The sequence below is a fragment of the Artemia sp. Qi Xiang Cuo genome, chromosome 7 (assembly GCF_049724085.1).
Source record: "Artemia sp. Qi Xiang Cuo chromosome 7, ASM4972408v1, whole genome shotgun sequence".
NCBI classification, from domain to species: domain Eukaryota; kingdom Metazoa; phylum Arthropoda; class Branchiopoda; order Anostraca; family Artemiidae; genus Artemia; species Artemia sp. Qi Xiang Cuo.
In genome coordinates this window covers 35,873,471-35,893,411 of record NC_142800.1, presented here as the reverse complement: position 1 = coordinate 35,893,411, position 19,941 = coordinate 35,873,471, and the positions used below count along the sequence as shown (strand labels likewise).

Sequence of the window (19,941 nt, the reverse complement as noted above, 5' to 3'; positions counted from 1 at the left end):
TTTGCATAGCTCAATTTATATATTTTTATGCGTTTTTGTTTGTCTTACTCTTTTTACCTGTGTGTCTGGGCGGGTGTTAGCTTGTCCCTGTGCCTGTCTCTGTCTGTTTGTATGTCTGAATGTGTATTTGTCTCTCTCAATCTCTAAGTCTGGCTGTCTGGGTAGGTGTTTTCTTGTCCTAGTGCCTGTCTTTGTCTTTTTGTTTGTCTGGATCTATGCATTTGTATGTTTTCTTGTCTCTCTCAATCTCATTGCCTGTGTGTTTGGGCGGGTGTTTGCTTATCCCACTGCCTGTCTTTGTCTGTTTGTATGTTTGAATCTATGTATCTGTTTGCGTTTTGGTCTCTCTCACTCTCTGTACCTGAGTGTCTAGGCGGATGTTCGTTTGTCCCAGTGTTTGTCTTTATCTGTTTGTATGTATTAATTTTGTATTTGTATGTTTTTCTTGTGTCTTTCACTCTCTAAGCCTGTGTGTCAGGGCCGGTGATTGCTTGTCCCAGTGTCTGTCTTTGTCCGTTTTTGTGTCTGAATCTATATATTTGTGTGTTTTTTTTGTCTCTCTCACTCTCTTTTCCTGTCTGTGTGGGCAGATGTTTGCTTGTCCCAGTGCCTGTCTTTGTCTGTTTGTATGACTGAATCTATATGTTTGTATATGTTTTTATCCATTTCGATCTCTTTGCCTGTGTGTTTGGGCGTGTTTTTGCTTATCCCAGTTCCTGTCTAAGTCTGTTTGTATATCGGAATCTATTTATTTGTATGCATTTTTGTCTCTCTCACTCTCTTTGCCTGTGCGTATGGGCGGATGTTTGCTTGTTCTAGTACCTGTCTTTGTCGGTTTGCCTGTCTGAATTTATATATTTGCGTGTGTTTTTTTCTCTCTCACTCTTTGCGCCTGTGTCTCTAGGCGGATGTTTGCTCCTCCCAGTGTTTGTCTCTGTCTGTTTATATGTCTGAATGTGTATTTGTATGTGTTTTTTGTCTCTCTCACTTTCTAAGCTTGTGTGTCTGGGTAGGTGTTTGCTTGTCCTAGTGCCTGTCTTTGTCTGTTTGTCTGTCTGAATCTGTGTGTTTGTATGTGTTTTTGTCTCTCTCAATCTCTTTGCCTGTGTGTTTGGATAGGTGTTTGCTTATCCCACAGCTCGTTTTTGTCTGTTTGTATGTCTGAATATATGTATTTGTATGCTTGTTTGTCTCTCTAACTCTCTGTCCCAGTGTGTCTAGGCGGAAATTTGCTTGTCCCAGTGTTTGGATTTATCTGTTTTGTGTGTCTTAATTGTGTATTTGTATGTTTTTATTGTGTCTTTGACTCTCTAAGCCTGTGTTTCTCAGCACGTGATTGCTTGTCCCAGTGCTGGTCTTTGTCTGTTTGTGTGTCTGAATCTATATATTTGTATTTTTTTTGTCTCTCTCACTCTCTTCACCTGTGTGTCTGGGCGGATGTTTGCTTGTCCCAGTGCCTTCCTTTGTCTGTTTGTATGTCTGAAGCTATGTATTTGTATGTGTTTTTATCCATCTCAATCTCTTTGCCTGCGTTTGTTTGGGTTTTCGCTTATCCCAGTTCCTGTCTTTGTCTGTTTGTATGTCTGAATCTATGTATTTGTATCTGTTTTTGTCTCTGTCACACTCTCTGCCTGTGCGTCTGGGGGGGGGGGGTGTTTGCTTGTCCCATTGCCTGTCTTTGTTTGTTTGTATGTCCGAATCTATGTATTTTTATCCGCTTTTGTCTCTCTCACTCTCTTTGTCTGTGCGTCTGGGTGGGTGTTTGCTTGTCCAAGTGTCTGTCTTTGTCTGTTTTTATGTCTGAATCTGTGTTTTTGTATGTATTTTTGTCTCTCTAACTCTCTGTGCCTATATGTATAGGCGTATGTGTGCTTGTCCCAGTGTTTGTCTTTATCTGTTTATATGTCTAAATTGTGAATTTGTATGTTTTTCATATGTCTTTCACTCTCTAAGCTTGTTTGTCTGGGCAGCTGATTACTTGTCCCAGTGCCTGTCTTTGTCTGTTTGTATGCCTTAATCTATATATTTGTATGTGTTTTTTTTCTCTCTCACTCGCTTTAAAAGTTTGTTTGGGCGGATGTTTGCTTGTCCCGGTTCCTGTCTTTGTCTATTTGTATGTCTGAATCTATGTATTTGTATGTGTTTTGTCTATCTCATTCTCTTAGCCTGTGTGTCTGGGAGGGTTTTTGCTTATCCCAGTGCCTTCAATTGTCTGTTTGTGTTTCTGAATTTAAGCATTTGTATGCATTTTTGTCTCTCTCACAGTCTCTGCCTGTATGTCTGGGTGGGTGTTTGCTTGTCCCAGTGCCTGTCTTTGTCGGTTTGCATGTCTGAATTTATGTGTTTGTATGTGCTCTTATCTCTCTTACTCTCTGTTCCCGCGTCTCTAGGCGGGTGTTTGCTTGTCCCAGTGTTTGTCATCGTCTGTTTGTACGTCTTAATTGTGTATTTGTAGGTGTGTTTTGTCTCTCTCACTCTCTAAGCCTGTGTGTTATGGCGGGTGTTTGCTTGTTCCAGTGCCTGTCTTTGTCTGTTTGTATTTCTGAATCTAAATATTTGAATTTGTTCTTTTGTCTCTCTCGGTCTCTTTGCCTTTGCGTCTGGGCTGGTTTTTACTTGTCCCAGCGCCTGTCTTTGTCTGTTTGTATGTCTGAATTGTATTTTAGTATTCGAGAAGTTTTTTTTTACTTCGAGACGTTTTTGTTTAAGACGTTTTTGTGAACATCGAGACGTCTCTCTATGCATGTGTGGATGAGCAGATGTTTGCTTGTCTCTATATCTGTCTTTGTGGTATTTTGTGTTGGAAAATGTGTTTGCAGATATTATCGCCTCTTTATGTATGCCTGTGCGTCTGAGTCTCTATGCTTGTGCTTGGGAAAAAATGGCTATCTCAAAATTTTGATTGGATGTGTTTGGGGGAATGATGGGCCTGGGGAGGGGGGTTCTAGTTGCCCTCCATTCACTTTCGGCTATTAATAAGGGTACTAGCCCTTCGAATTTCCAATCAAATGAGCATGTTTTGAAGTTTCTACGACAACGCCTTCTATAAAAACCTTATATGCCCCCAGGACATAACTTAAAACCCTTGCCCTGAGGGCTGTGGGGGAGTGTCCTCCTCAAAAATATATTTTCTATCTAAAAATCAACTACGCTGAACAAAATGGTTATCTCAAAATTTTGATTGGATGTGTTTGGGGGAATGAAGGGCGGGGGGAGGGGGGGGCAGTTGCCCTCATATCGCTTTCTAGCCATCTGAATTCATAAAACCATCATAATATACCGTCTGGTTCATAAAACCATCTGAATTCACTGCGGGGAGGAGTCATAAAATCCTTAGAATTCATTACGGGGAGGAGTCGTACAACTCTCGGTATCTATTGCTTGCATATGAAGTGTGGGAATTGTTACGGAAATTAGCTCGTAAAATATTATATGTTTCTTAATATCATCAAAAAAATTGAATGTTTTTAATTTGTTCCGGTAAATGATTCATCATGTTTTCTCTTGACAAGACACTTATTTAGTTTCCGGTTCATACAAATGGCATGGTTTCGGTCATATGTTCAATGTGTGTTTTGTCATTGACATTATTGATTTCATTAGAAATAAAGTTCTTCATTACACTATTTCAACTTCGAAATTTTTTTCTTTCATATCGTTTTTTTAACTTCGAGATATTTTTTTACTCCGATACGTTTTTGTTGTAACTTCGAGACGTTTTTTATCTGCGTGACGTTTTTGTTTTAACTTTGAGAAGTTTTCAAAAGTTATCGATGACAGAACAGAAATTTCCCGAAACAGACGCTACTACCAGGTTCACAAGTAGTGTCCTGTAGTCTGAAATAGGTGGATAAGGTTTTTTTTTACCAAACTCTCTGAGAGAGAGAGAGAAAGAGAGACAGAGAGAGAGAGAGAGAGAGAGAGAGAGAGAGAGAGAGAGAGAGAGAGAGAGATGAACCGGATTCCTTTTAGAGTTAGAGACATATTAAGGGGGAATTTATTAAAATTCAGAGACACCAACACTATTGGCAGGCTCTCAAGTAGTGTACTAAAGCCTGAAATAGATGGAACACAGGAGACACTTTGAAATATGTCCTTTTGTTAAAGGATTTGATGTGGGATACATTCCAGTGAAACCTTTTGCTTTAACTGGAGGCTATGACAAAAAGCTGGATTCCTTTTATTGGTCACAGTAACCAGGTTTAGTGTGATTTTCCTGTGCCAGTGCGGTTGGAAACTGGGAAAAGGGTGATGTGCTTATAGATGAACACAGAAGGCACTTTGAAACATGTTCTTTTGTTCAAAGAGTTGATGGGGTCAGGATCACAAATAATTAATATTCGTCTCAAGGGTTAAGCTCATAAACCGCCCAAAGGCAGTTTTTATTTGCTTTTTAGTTTTGATTGTTCTCTTTACCGTCCCAAACTTAGTAGTGTCGATGATCGACCACAGAGTACTATGGAGGCACCCGCATAAGAAATATTCAAAAGAAAATCATGTTTACCAATGACTACATAATGATATCCATCAAATACCAATCAAACTATGAAAGTTCTTGTTCTTGCGTAACCTTTCACTGGTGCAGAGGGGAAGGGGATGTCTTTGAGAACATTAGAAACCACTTCATGTGTCTCTAACTCTAAAAAGAAGTTGACAAAATCCATGTAAAAAAGGGGGGTCAACAATTTTGGGGGGAGAAGGTCCAACAATTTGGGGGGGGGGGGCTGGAGGTTTGGGGGGTTGCCTGGAGGGTTAGGGTTGGTAATCTGGAGGGGGCATGGAGTGGGGAGTCCGGTCCCTCCCTGTCATGTTCATTATGATACTATGTCCTCGTCCATTCTTTTATAACAAAACATTCGCTTGAGATAAGGATAGGGCCCCGCTTGAAATCTTGGCATTGCTAGAAAAAAATACCTAGAATCCATGTCACAGAACTTGAGATAAGAATTTGCGCCTGGAATGATGTCCTATATGAATTGTTAAAGTAATAGCATTCTCTCTTTGACAATAATTGTTTCCAGGAAAATATTATGGCTCTTGTTAAAAGCAGAGAGAGGGTATGAAGGAAAAATAATTTGTTAAAGTAATGCCCTATGCGTGTCGTGAAAGTAATGCCCTATGTGTATCGTTAAAGTAATGCCCTATGTGGGTCGTGAAACGTATTAAAACCCTACTACTAAGATATCTGACATCATCAGAAAATGCTTAGTGAACATTTTACACCCTCGAAACAATTCTAAGTCTAAAACATTCTGAGTCCTAAAAATTCTAAGTCTAAAAAATTCCAAGTAAAAAATTCTAAGTCAAAAAACTTCAAAAGACAGAGGGGGTTCAAAAAGCTGGAGGGGGGCAATGGGTCTTATGGAGGTTGGTTCATCGATCACTAAGGGCTGTTGTATCATTGCCCAAAATCTATACGACTTTTTCTAGTAGCTCATATAGTATACCCACTATGGGCATCGTCAAACCCCTAAGTCTTCACTACTGGATTTCTTTTCATGGAACTTTTTCTCTATCACACAGCACACAACCAATTTTGTATTTTTTATGAAGAATATGTAGTAACTCCAATAGTATATCCTTCTCCCTATGGGTGTCGTCAAATCCATAACACCCTCTCTGCTTGATTTCTAGAGATTGTTCTGGATTTCTGTAGATTGTTCTGGGTTTTTATATTAAAATCCTATTCGCAGCACCTTTTAATATAGAGCATTTAAAACCCCACTTTATATTTACTTAAAGATCTTTTTCGCAATAGCATCAACAATACACCAGTCAAATATTTCTGAAATCATAAGAAAATCTTTAGCGAACATCTTAGATAATTCCGGAAGCTGTTGCACAAAAGCATCAAGAAAGGAAAATCACCTTGTTCAGGTTTGTTCACGGTTAATTGCTCCTCAAAAGCACCTTAGGAAATTGTTATTACCGGTTTTTTTTCAGATCTCAAAAGTACCTGTAGGGCTATATCGTTGCGCAACTAACGGTCAAAACCAGATAAATCGGTTATGCAAGAGTTCACAAGAGTGCCTTAGAGAATAGCCTTGATAAAGGTCATTCAACCACAATAGGGGGTGGTCTTGACGAGCGAGGGGCTACTTACTCTGTTTGAAAAGGTGTAGACAAGCAAAGAAATCCATACGACACTACAAGGGGATCCTCACTCTAATTGAAAGGTGTAGATAAGTACCCAAATTCCTATGACATTGAGAGGGGCTACTCACTTTCTATTAGAGGTTTAGAGGACCAAACAAATCCATAAGACATTGCGAGGGGATACTCACTCCCTTTGAAAGATTTAGACTCGCTTATGGCAGATTTCACAAGAGCACCTTAGGGAATAGCCTTGATAAAGTTCGTTCAACCTTAATAGGGGATGGCCTTGATGAAGTTCTTTCAACCTCAATAGGGGATGGCCTTGATAAAGTTCGTCCAACCTCAAGAGTGCCTTAGAGAATAGCCTTGATAGAGTTCCTTCAACCTTAAGAGTACCTTGGAACATCGCAAAGGAACCAGGACCAAGCAAATTAATTATAAACATTTTACTAATATACCGTATTTTACAACGTAAAACCTTGTAGTTTTATGAGTCATCATACGGTAAAGGCAAAATAATTAATTGGCATACACTGTGTTAGAATAAAGAATGATTAGTAAAACGAACCTGTATACAAAAGGTCCCACTTCTGACAAGCTTGGCTTCCCACCAGCTAACACTTCTTCAGGGTTGAGTACATTGAAGAAAGTGAAATTTTGGTAGACAGCAACTGGTGGCTCCATCCAGGCTTCCCAAGTGTCTGTGCCATTTTTTAATACAGCTTGCTGAAATTAATGATGTTAAAATTAACATCTAATTTGTTAATACAAAATAGTTCCATCTTAACATTGGCTTATTCGACCAAATTGGTACACCCAAACCCCCCACTCTAAGAATCATCCTTTGAATAAAACAGTGACATCCTGACTCTTTTGACCTTAATACTTAGGGTTTTGTAAGCGGCCCTATGGCTGCCGTAGCGTAAAAACCTTTCCGATTCTTTAACAATCAAGCATTTGTGGTTTATCCAACTGTATCAAAAAGAGGACTAGGATGGTCTTCGAAATGATTTTCGCTTAAAATCGGCTGAATCTACTTTTTTTTTTTTTTTTTTGGTCTAGGTAAATCGTTAGCACTAGGTTTTCCTTATTAGGTCTCGTTAATCATGTCAACTTAGCGTAACAGGTAATTGTCCTAATTTACCTAAATGTTGGTATTAATTTCTGTTCTCTTTATTTCCTTAAGCGCATTTTTGTTTATTTTTTTTAGGGGATCTATTCAGGTGGCCTCATTAAAAAAGGATCAACCAAAGTAGGACAATAGAGAACCTCAACACATCGCTTTCGGTCTCATACCCTGCTTGGCTAGTTAGATCCAGATTTTGGCCTGGCTTGCCCTGGCTATTTAAATTTCATAATATTTTGTCCAACTTCAGTTCAATCCAAATATTTTAGAACTCTTAGCAAGTATTATGTAAACTAAATAAGTTTGTAAACTAGCTAAACTAGCTTTTTGTGAATAATTGTCGCTGGTTTATGTTTTGGTTAGCGTAAAAGACGTTTGTCAATAAGATTGGCTTGGATATCTTTTTTATCTTTCCTTTTATATTTTATATTATATTTTTTATATCTTTTTTCTATTTCCTTTTTTTTATTTTGGAAAATAAAGTGCATTCATTCATTTCTACCAGATTGACTTATACGATTTTGTTTTATTTTCTTTGTTTTCTTATTTCAGCTTCTTGTTGACCTATGCAATCGGCGAAGATATGTCGTTCTAGGCCAAGCGCAATAAGCGACCAATTAGGCCGCTCACGAGGGTAGCAACCCTTTTCTCATTTTTCGGGCAAAGTTTTTCATGAGACACATCATGCTGAAATACAAGCGCTTCTTTATGCTCTCGTTGACCCATATTGGCGCACACATACGCATTTGCACCAGGGTTGCCACCGGTGACACTTTTGTGTCACTTTTTTTTTCAATTGGCACTTTTTGGGAAACGTGACACTATTGTGACACTTTTTAGTAAAAGTAGTGTTTTTTCAGAAAAAAAAACAGAAGGAAAACTGTCAATATAGAAGCATCAATATCCTTTTATCTTTCATTTTTCCATTTCTTTGTTTTCAGATTCAGAAACACTATTGCTATGTTTATGCTCCTTCATTATAATCATAAATTTTATGCCTAATAATCATCACATTGATCATGCATAACAGCCATTTTGGAAACCTTCTGATTAATCACAACCAAAAAAAGAATGGACGCACTTCTTCCTTTTAGCTATTTTCTTGTCATGAACATTTGAGTGTAATAAGTGATAATTTCCTTAAGTTTTGTCTCCAATGTACCTCACACGAAGGATGTCCAACAGTTTTGGCCAAATAAATTATTTGAAATAGTTAGTGTCTGATCAACTACTAGTTGTATTCATCATAGGGTCATCAATGGCTGCGATCTATGTTCGCGGCATTCTCTTCACTATTTTCTGAGAAACTTTTCAGGTACCCAAACGTACTGTGATAATCTGGATAGTCCATTGTGTGGAAAAACTGGATGAACAACTCTCAATGTAGACGAGTATTGCTGTCCTTTTTTCCATTTTCTCAAAAGAAAAAAAAAGCTCGGACTGCTTTTTCTCTTTTCTTTTTTCTTTCCTTTTTCGCTCTATAAGCAAAGACTACTAAGAACAAAAAAGAGAAATAAGTACTCTGCGGGACAAATTCCCATTTTATACAGTAAGCACCATTTGCACTTTAGCGGGTTTTAAGGGGAGGGGTAGAAAGTTGAAAAGAGTGGAAGTGCTACGCAAAGCAAAGAATCAGCACCACCTAAGAAAAATCAATCTTACCTTTTTGAAATTTATGGATAGCATTAGAGTCGACTTTTCATGTTTGAAAATTAAAAGATGCAGAAAACTGCGTGGAGGTGATCTCAAGCGGATTGACCAATTTTTTCAATTTGAAAAGCTTGTTGGTACTAGCGCGAGCAATGCGAAGCACCAGGAGCGGCAATTTTTTTAGAAAATGACACTTTTTATACAAAATTGACACTATTTTGTTACCCAAAGTGGCACCAAAAAAACCTACTAAGTGGCAACCCTGATTTGCACCGGTCTTTTCTTAGTGATTTCCGAGCACATGTCTTCGCTCAAAAACTATTTCATTTTTAACACATATACCAAGAGTAGGACAAAGACATGCAAATCAATTAATTTGGTATGGGAAGGCAAGCAAGAGAACCTAGGATAAGGATGTTGTACAGATTTTCATTGAAAACTTCTTTGAATTTGAATAAGGTCGATAATGTGTCAGCAACTAATGGCATCGAATATTCAATTGAATGCCATTTTTTTATTGTATATCAAGAACTGTACTGTTTTATAACAAGCAGCAATAGATACTACCAACTTTGCGTTAATTGAAATTAACAAACATATTTTTTAATGTTTGCAGATGACGTGGAGGCAAGACTGTTTAAAGGTTTGAGGATCACTGGGTTTGGCCCCCCCCCACCCCCAACATTTTGTTCAACTTGTAAAAAACGTAAAAAAATGCATATGAATAAAATTTAATGCGTTTTTTTTACCTCCCCTAGCAAAATCCAGGATACACACTTGTGTGAATATAAACTAAGTGCAGTACTGTGCAGTATTTGTGCAGATTCACTCAATATTATTTCCTTGACGCTATACTAATTAAGTGTGGAGTGTCTTTGAGACCTTGTCTGACATGTCTATCATACCAGCAGAGAATGTAGAGACTGCAGTTACCTGGTCTTTTGTTCTGAAGTGACAGAAATGACCTAATAAATACATTCTGCATTGTTAGGAATACCATTAATACCACTCCGAATCGCTTCTAAAATTTCACATGAACAAAATTACTGCTTCACAGCTTATGAAATGTAAATAAAAAACAATGTATGTCGGTCTGTTTGTCCTGTAAGCATTACTAGACTATTTATGCAATCGCCAAGTAACTTTATGTAGATATTGTGTAAATTCTTAGTCCTTTCATTTACAGGTTTCACCCCAGAACTTGAGGTAGTCAGCTATAAACCCATTTAAATGTTTATTATGAAACTCTAAGACATGTCTCCAACCATGAATATTGTAGGAAGCTTCCGACTGCAGACTTCAAATGTCAAAGGTAAAAACAATTGATGCTTTTTTTGCAAATATCTAGGCTCCTGTGGGTTTCATTTTATTTGTATTTATTACAAATATTTTAGAGGACTTTTTTTTAACTTCAGTCGCTTTTTAGATAGAGTAAAGTGAGCTCGAGGTGTTTATCTATATAGAGAAGATTAACCGGCAATCCCAATAAAAAAATACGCATAAAGTACAAAAATTATTTATAGATATATAATTCTAAATAACTTGTTGTTAATCATTACATTATATTTATTAATTTTTGCTTTAAATAAAATACATTAATTACATTTAATGATACTCTCATTTGTACTAATGACATCTTAAGTAAAAACTAATTAAATGAACTTCTTTCAAAATATGTCAACTATTAGGTTATTATATACCGTTAAAACTTATACCTGGGAATTAGATGGACCCCTATTATTTAGTAAGAACCTTTCTACTTGTTTGGCAGATGTGTTGCCACACACCGCTACATGTGTTCTACTTGTGTGTTGGTGGCAGCAGTAGCTGCCACCCAGTAAAGCATAAACCACGGCCCATAGTAATTAAAAATTAAAAAACATGTTTTAATAGAAACTGGCTGACTCAGCTACAATTCAAATGTAGCGAACTCGGGAATGGTTGCTAATATTGCGATTAGTCCTATTTTAAAACGTTAATTTGAAAACAAATTTATTGGAATTTTAAAAACAGCATGGAACTTTTAAAAGGTGGCGTCAAATCGAATCAAAGAGCACACCATTGGAATCGCCATGGTTGAAAACTTTCTATAGGAGACGTACAGCTTCCTGGATAGAACATCAAGGAAAATCATGTTTTAGCCTGGGTAGTTTTTGGCCTCTTTATTCCCCCTCACTGCTAGCTTGGCACTAGATAGTGGCCCCAATTAGAGGAGGGACGGGGGGTCAACACCCCCTAGATTCTGAAAAAGACCATTTTACTTCTGTTTAATAGCTATTTTTTATTTTGAACTAGCAAGACTGGTTGTTTGTATTGTGATCTCCATGCTTTGTTTTTTAGGGTTGAAAAGCATTGTTACTTTTTATTAACTTTGTTTTGAAATGTCCCTTCTGTCCCCATCCTGGAGCATCCCAATTATACTGATGGGAGACAATCTGTTTTGAATTGTGTAAAACGATTACCCGCTATCGTGATCTGTGACTAGGGTTCAGTCAAAAAATAGGCGTCAGCTGGTCAGTTTATCTTTAATGTTCTTCTGAATCCGTAAACAAATAATAAATTAAAATCGATATAAAATTTTGTACTTTTTGGTGGCGAAAGAAGAGAACTGAAGAACCTTCAGCGCAAGAAACTGGCAATAATGTCAGCGCTCAAAATGTTGGGTTAGTGGATATGAACTCCCCAACATGTTACAATCTTTTGGAAACAAGCAGAACAAGAAATGACTTAGGTGAAAATGAAATTTCGGTCTGCATCCACGAACCCTTTGCAGGTTCCAGTAACATTAAGACCCGAAAACCTCTGTCAGATATCTCTCTGGTGCGTCACAACCAACCAGCTCAACCTATTCTTCAGAGATATCTTTCTTCCACTTCTAACGGGAGGAAATTCAATGTGAATTACTTTAAGACTTACAAATAGATTGAATACTCTAAATACTTGGATACTATGTTTTATTATGCTTGTCACCACTTTCTAGTTGGGCTCTAAGGGCTGGGGAAACTATTAGGAAAAGTGCTTTCATTGAGACAGAGTTTTGCAAGTGTAAAGACATTTTTGCTCTAGTGAAGCAACATGATGGTGTTGAAAAATATAGGCATTATATGTCGGCCTGGGTGGAATATAAGACAAATACTGCTATTCGAGATGTGTAGCGAATCCCTTATGGCGGTCCAGATCTCAAGATTTTAAGAAGATAGAGATCATGTGAAGAGCATTTTTTGGCGTTATTTGCTTTTTTGGCCACCAGAGTCTTGCTTTGAGGGATCCTGACGAATCAGAAACATTTGACAAATGGGGTAATTTTGTTAAACTGGTGAAGGAAACATCTAATGGCGACAAAAATCTGAGGGCCAAGTTACTGCACCGATATGGTTGATATTGCAGTCATCAGTACCAAAACAATGCAGTTACACTGATTGGAAATGCCCTCTGACAAAACATTATTTCAGAAGTAATATCAACTAATTACTATGCTGTTATTGTCGACGAGACAAAAATAATTCCTGAAAAGAACAATTAGCGATCCTACTCAGGTAAATCCTATTCAGCAATCCTACTCAGTTTTCGTTTTGCATTTGACATATCAACTGTATAATTTTAAGCAGGATTAACTAATGCATACATTAAAAGTAAAGCGTTGATTCAAAGTTCATAGACATTAGATGACTTATTATATCTACTATTTAGCATTCAAACAAGATGTTAAACGTATCAATAGGAAATTAACATAACACTAATTGGCCAGCAGAAGAGGAGCAGCCCCCCTCGCAAACGCCGTTGTAACTGCCGGGAGAGTCTCCCTTAAACTTCGGGGATCATATGAACGGGAAATAACGCTTCTCTTATTTATTGGGGTATATCCCGTGGGGAAAGGTGACGTCACATTAGTATTGCCCTGTTCCCGTGTACTGCTGACTATCTAGTCCAGAGTGTATACTGATCAACTAGTATGGTGCCCAGTAATGAACTTCTTATGTCAGGCTCGTAAAGCTGGGAATGATTATGCCGATATCGTTAAAGCTGCGTCAGAATTTTTCAAAAATGACAAGATTCTTGAATCAAAGCAAATATCCAATTGCATTGGGTATTTGTAAATGTTTCTATCCGTCCTAGTGATAGACAGAAGGCGTCGGATAAGTGTCCAGATATTTTGAAAACCCTCAGAAAGTGTATTGAGAAAAAAGTGGAGTTACCACGGTTTGTGACTTATGAACCGGACGAAGTGCCCTTTATAGCTGGAGAAGTGATTCCTATGTTGTACCATAAATTCAATGAGCTGTGTGTAACATTTGATAATTTTGTTTAGACTCATGTCAGCCCCTCACTATCCCCTCTTCCTGTCCCAGTGCCTACCCTGAAGCCTTCTTACTCGGCTGCTTTGAAAAGTCCGCCTAATTAACTAAATTACCCTAAGGAGCGGAAAGAATACATAGATAGTCTTTCTGGTAGCTCTAAAATGGAAATTAGTAAACTAAGACCCAGTAAATATTCGTGGGGATTCGTTATCAGTCACCAGACCACAGCTACTGCCATAGCAGTGCTATTAAGGCGAAAAAAGAATCCTTAAAACCTCGGTTGAAAATTCCTATGTGCCATGGTATTGCTCGTTACGTCCCAGATCCTACTCCAAATGTGAACTAAAGAACTTAATGCCCAATGTGTGAGGGCCTTCAGCATCAGAAAAACCAGGTCATATAATTTGGAGTTCTCGTGCCGTGATGACCTGAATACTGAAATCTTGAACCCTGTTGTTATGGAAAATGAACGGATTAAAATTAACGAATATGTACCCCTGCCTCTTGGGTGCTTCAGTTGTCAGGCTGATGGAGATATCTGGTGCCTGCACCGTTTGCTGCTCCAACTATGGACAAAAGGGTCATTCGAGTAACCGCAACTCCCCTTGCGAGAACAGTGTCAAGAGCCCTATACCCCAGAAGCTTTTTTGTCCCTCAAAATGAATAAAGGACTCAGAATAGCGTCGTGGAATATAAACGAAAGTGTAATTGTGAAGATCCCATCGGTACAAACACTATGCGAAATGAATGACGTGGTGTGTCTGCAAGAGCACCGGCTGACTACGGACAGTCTGAAGCTACTAAACATCGACACTTCTGCTGTTATTTACTCCCATGCTGCCAAACGCTCTGATTTCAGTCGAACTAGTGGGGGCACTGCTATTCTCGTGCAAAAATGAACTATTACCAGAGCCCTTCCGGGACTCAGAGTATTTTGTGGCAGTCAAAATACAAAATGACGGTGTCGACTCAGTTTACCTTCCCACTGATTATCACATCTAGTTCCAATGTAATGTTCGATAAGGCATCCCGAGCTCTTAGCACTCTTGCCTCTGATTTTGATCGAGCAATCTGACTGTCATGTCGGCCGGTGGCTTAAACTGTAATCCGTTTGATGACTCCAATTGTAGACCAAATATTCTGTGTAGCATGTGCCCACATCTTTGATTCACTCAAAGCTGTGGCAAACAGATGTAAGCTTACATTCACATACATCCATAATTCTGGCAGCATGTCTTCTCTTGACCTCATGTTTTGCTCACCTGAAATGCTACCAAACTCGATAACTTCTGTTAATACTACATTCCAGACGTCAGATCACCTGCCATTCAGAAAAACTTTTTCTGTCATGTTAAATATGATGATAATGTTAACAATTATTCCTGTAACATCAACTGATACCAGCAAGTGGCCTGAAATTCGTGACCGGGGTAAAATTGACCTACCTACTTTTGAAAGCGTAAGTGAGGCTTTCCTTGGGAAAATAAAAGTACCGTTCCAGCTCCTGTCTCAGAAGTCTGGAATTAGTGGATCTGAAAGTCAAATTTTACTCAACACGTATTATGATGAAATCGTGCAAATGTTGGCTTTATATTTGGAAAGAGTGGGGTACGCAGCGCACCAGTGTAGTGAACGAAGTCGGCCTCTTCACAAAGAGATGCTTTGCGAAAGAACTGAAACGAAATTAGGCAAATTCTATTGCCGCAACGTCCTTCAAGGCACGTAGTGACCCAAACTTCTGGGGAAAATGTTAAAGCAGGGTAGATCAAAATCATGGGGCGATTCTGTCAGTGGTGCAACTACATCAGCACTAAATTTTCGGAACCTGATGCGTTCTTGAAAAGTGTTTATGACAAGGAGTTTGATAAATGTTCACTCACCTCAGTTTTATCTTCACACATTCTTTGGTGATTAACTGTATTTCTAAACTCCGTAAAAAGGATTCCCATGGCCTTGATGGCATTTTTGCTAAGCCTGTTGAAGCTGGCTCCCCGTCTTTAGTTGAAAACTTCACAATTCTTTATCAATTGAATTTTGCTCTGAATTGGTACCAGATCTATTTAGTACTGGTATAATTAGTCCTGTCATTAACAAGGGAAGACTTTCAGACTAGTACTCTTCGTTCAGACCGATAACTTTTTCCTGTGTACTGTGTAAAATATTTGAACCAATGGTTATTGACGAAATTGTGATGAAGCGTAATACACAACATAATCAGTTTGGGTTTAATAAAGAGATTGGCCATGATCATACACATCATCTTATTGCTAATTTGTTGGCAAATGCTTCTAAAAATGATTATGTACTTTACTTTGCCGGTCCTGATGTCTCAAGATCATTTGACTCTGGTATCCGTGTCCACATTCTACTGACTGCTTCCAAACGTGGAGTGAATTCTTCAGCTGTAAAGGCTTTGTGGGATATTTATAGGAAGCTGAACGCTAAAGTTAAAACTATTGGATCGCCCAGTGATACTGAACTTACTTTGCAAATCCCGGTTAAGAAAGGTATTAGACAGGGAGTTCTAGCTTCTCCACCCCTGTTCAATAATAGCATTGCTGAACCTCAATACAAACCTGTTATGACTTCTGTATTTAGAAGGGTTGATGTCTCGTTAGCAAATTACCCTGATGATATTCTGAATGTTAGTGAAACGCAGACAAGAATAGAAGAGAATTTCCGTGTACTTTCGGGGGAGAAGGGCCATATCGGACTGAAGTTCAACGAGAGTAAAACTAAAGTCCTGTTTTTCAATCGCCATACCCAAGAGCCAGTCTGTTTGTGTCTGGGTGTCCATGTCGTTCATGAACACGGTCACTTAAATTACCTTGGAATACCGATTGGGAAAAATTTGCGTGCAACCCGAAGTCTGTTGATTTTTTTTTTTTTTTTTGCCAATAAGAGTAGGAAAGCTTATAACCTTTTAGTTGATATGAAATTTAAGTTTAATCGTCGTATCGTAGAATCTCTTTACAATGCTTTTGTAGTCTTGCATTTGCTCGCTCTTTCACTTTCTTTCAGGCTTTTCCTCTCAGTGATATTGCTGATATTAGGAAGTGTTTTACAAATATGTGAAATATATTCTTCGGCTGCCCCTTTGGACTAGCAACACCACTGTATCGACCAAAAATATGGAGTCACTAGCTCCTTAGATGCTATCCAAAGAAGAACAGAGTCGTTCCAAAAGCGGTTAAAGTTCAGTTCTACTTTCCTGAATGTATTTCTATAGGGTTGTCAATTGTCAAGTTATGAATTTATTTTCATTTTGTCTTTTTTTTGTTTTTTGTTTTTCCTACTCCGTCAGTTGTGTACTTTGTACATTATAATGGGCAATAAAGAAAATTAATTTTTATTTTTATTATTACATATCAAACGGAAAAGCAGTGGAGCAACCAATCAGCTACTATCACACACAAAGATTAGGCGCCGAAAGCTGATACTCGTTTTGCGAAACTACCAAAAATTTTGATGAAGATTTGATGCTGTGTGTTGTCCAATGTTATGACGGCACATCCATTATGAGTGGGGAATATAACAGAGTTCGAGCAAAGCATTGGTAGAGGCCCAATGTTCAGCATATTTCTCTACTGTACTTCAAAATGGACATTGCTCGTGGGTTGGTTCTTACTGGCGTATCTCAAATTCCTCGGTTTGGAAGACTATCCTTATTAGTGACAAAGTTCAATACGTCTACCTCGCGAGACGGGATGTCTTCGGAATAATTTAGGTTCGACCAGACCTCATGTTTTCCGGAAACAAATGAAAAGGGAAAGTGTCGCTATGAAAAGTGCGTTAGGGGGGGAACCAGTCGAATCATGTGTTCGAACTGCAAAGTTCGATTGTGTTTGAACTTAGATTGCAACTGTTTCACAAATTTTCACCTAAAATAGTATCTGTATACACCTGACGTGACCATATGGTAACCATTCGCAGTTTGGATTTGGAATGAAATAAATTTTTTTTTTAAATAAATATGTTCTAGTTGAACCTCCAGGATCACTCTCTGCTATTTTCAGAATTTTTACGCAACTTCTTCTTGGTTCAGGTCTGAAAGGGTTAATCATCAGACCCATTTACCTCTCAATTTTAAGCATTAATTTGACGGAAAATTTACCCCTTCCTGAAGCCCTACTGTTCCAGGCTGGGGTTAAAGAGTGAAAGTTAAGCCGGTGACTGCTACAGCGGTGGCAACATTGCTTACGATGAGGCTTGACTTTCCGTCTCTGGACTACAGTGGAAATTCGTCAGCACACCTTACAGCGGTGGAGGGGTGTAAGGCTATCAAGCATTACTCCGAGCGAGATTGCGAATAACACGATTCGAGCGGTTCAATTTATTGTTTGGTCGATAGGCTACTAGCCTCGTCACCTTAAAAAGTTATTACTAAAGTATCAGCGACTAATGGACTGGGATATTGAATTGAATGTCATCTTTTTTTTCCAATAGCAATAACTGTACTGTTTTATTACCAATAGCAATAGGTGCTTTCAATTTTGGGTTAATTGACATTAACAGACGTAACTTTTAGTGTTTGCAGATGACGTGAAGGCAAGGCCATATCCAGGGGAGGAGGATACCAAGGTTTGACCCCCACCCCCGAAATTTTGTCTGACTTGTAAAAACATAACAAAAACTTAAATAAATAATTCTTTATGCGTTTCTGAAAAATTTTTACCCTTACCCCCTCGATCCCTCCACCCCCTCTCAGTTAAAGGTTTCTCCTCAGAAATTGAGATAAACAGCTATAAACTAGTGTTAAACCTTTATTAAGACACTTTACAACTTGTCTTCGACCATGTGTATCATAGGAAGTCCACGACTACAGATTTCAAAAGTCAGAGGAAAAAAAAATTATATTTTGCACCCCTCTTGCAAATATCTCGGTTCCTACGGGTTTTATTCCATTTGTATTCATTATAAATATTTTATAAGACTAAATGCTCTGCATTTTTTTTTCTACGTTTAATCGTTTTTAGGTAGAGGGCTTTGAACGCGCAGTGCTTACCTAAATAGAGAAGATTAACCGGTATTCCAGATAAATAAAGTACTGTGATAGGTATAAAAATTATTTGTAAATATGTAAACATAAACAAGTTTTTTCTAATTAATTATTGACATTATATTTAATAATTTTTGCTTTGTTAAAACACTTTAATACAGATCTGTCAACTTTTAGATTCAATCACACCGTTAAAATTTATAGCTGGGAATTATACGGACCCTCATTATTTAGTATGAACCTTTCTATTTATCATTTATGCATCGGTTGAAAAACGTGGTTTAATAAAAATTGGCTAGTGACAAAAAAATGTCATTTGTAGCTGATTCGGGTGTAATAAATGGTAAGTAATATCTCGAGTAGTCTTAATTGTAAAATGTAATTTCGAAAAAAAATTTATGGGATTCTCAAAAAACAGCTTGAAACCTATAAAAAATAGCGTCAAATTAAAAACCTTTAAAAAAAATGGTGTCAGATCATTAGAATCGCCATGGCCGAAAATCTTCTACAGAAGACTTACAGTTTCCTGGCTTGAACAACAAGGAAAAACACTTTTATGACATGGGTGGCACTGATGTGTCTTTTTTCCTTTTTTTTCATCCACTGCTAGCTTGCTACTTGAAAATGGCTCCAATAGGAGGAGCGGGTGCTATGGAGCCAATAGATTCGGAAAAAGACCTTATTACTTCCATTTAATAGCTATTTTGTATTTTACCTATATGCTATATTGAACTAACGAGACTGGTCATTTGTATTTTCACCCCCGGGCTTAGTTTTATTTTCAGAGCCATTAAATAGCCTTGTTACTTTTCAATTACTTTGTTTTGAAATGTCCGTTCTGTCCCAATCCTGGAGCATCTGAAGTATGTTGAGGAGAGACAACCTTGTTTTGAAATGTGTAAAACGATTCCTCTCCGCTGTTTTATTACCCATATTCGACAAGGGTTCGGTAAGAAAATAGGCGTCGGATGGGTAGTTTAGCTTCATGTTCTTGTGAGTCAATAATCAAACAATGAGTCAAAACCGTTAACAACCTTTTGAATTTTTTGCGGTGAAAATCCAGAAGAAAAATGAAGAAACTTCAGTGCAAAAAACTGGCAATAATTTCAGTGCTCCAATTGTCGGGTTAGTGGATATGAGTTCCCCCACCTGTGACAATCTTTTCGAAACAAGAGGAAAAGTAAATGACCCAAGTCAACACGAAGGTATGGTCTGCATCCTCGAACCAGTTGCAGGTTCAAGTAACTGTAACAGTCGTTCCAGGTCGACCTATTTTTGAGAGATATCTTGCCGCCAATTCTAACGGAAGAAAATTTAGTGCGCATTACTTTAAGACTTAGAATGGATTAATACTCGAAAAACTTGGATACAATGTTTTGTTCTGTTTACTGCCATTTTCTAGTTGGACTCTAAGGGCTGGGGTAAATGCTGGAAAAAGAACTTTCATCAATATAGGATTTTGCAAGTGGAAAGACAGTTTTGCTCTATTGAGGCAACATGTTGGTGGTGAAAGACATGGGCATTGTACGTTGGCAAGGGTGGAATTTAAGATAATTAAGTCTAATGCTTCGAGATGTCTGACGAATGCCTTATGTTGGTTCAGATTTCAAGAGGTTTAAGAAAATGGAGATCATGTGAAGTACGTTTTTCGTGTTATTTGCTTTCTTGGCCACCAAGGTCTTGCTTTGAGTGATCATGACGAATCAGAAACATCTTCAAATAGGGGTAGTTTTATTGGACTGAGAGAGGAAATATTTAAAGGTGACGAAAAG

At 38.0% G+C, this 19,941-nt stretch overlaps 1 protein-coding gene across 2 annotated transcripts in view; it reads right to left on the bottom strand.

Moving 5' to 3' along the window:
• Positions 1 to 19,941, bottom strand: part of LOC148950212 (platelet glycoprotein 4-like) — a 138,092-nt gene that overhangs the window by 115,764 nt on the left and 2,387 nt on the right. For both annotated transcript variants that reach the window (XM_089091509.1, XM_089091510.1), the window contains exon 3: positions 6,665 to 6,822. In XM_089091509.1, the coding sequence (XP_088947635.1) occupies positions 6,665 to 6,822 (158 nt within the window). The remainder of the gene's footprint in view (positions 1 to 6,664; positions 6,823 to 19,941) is intronic.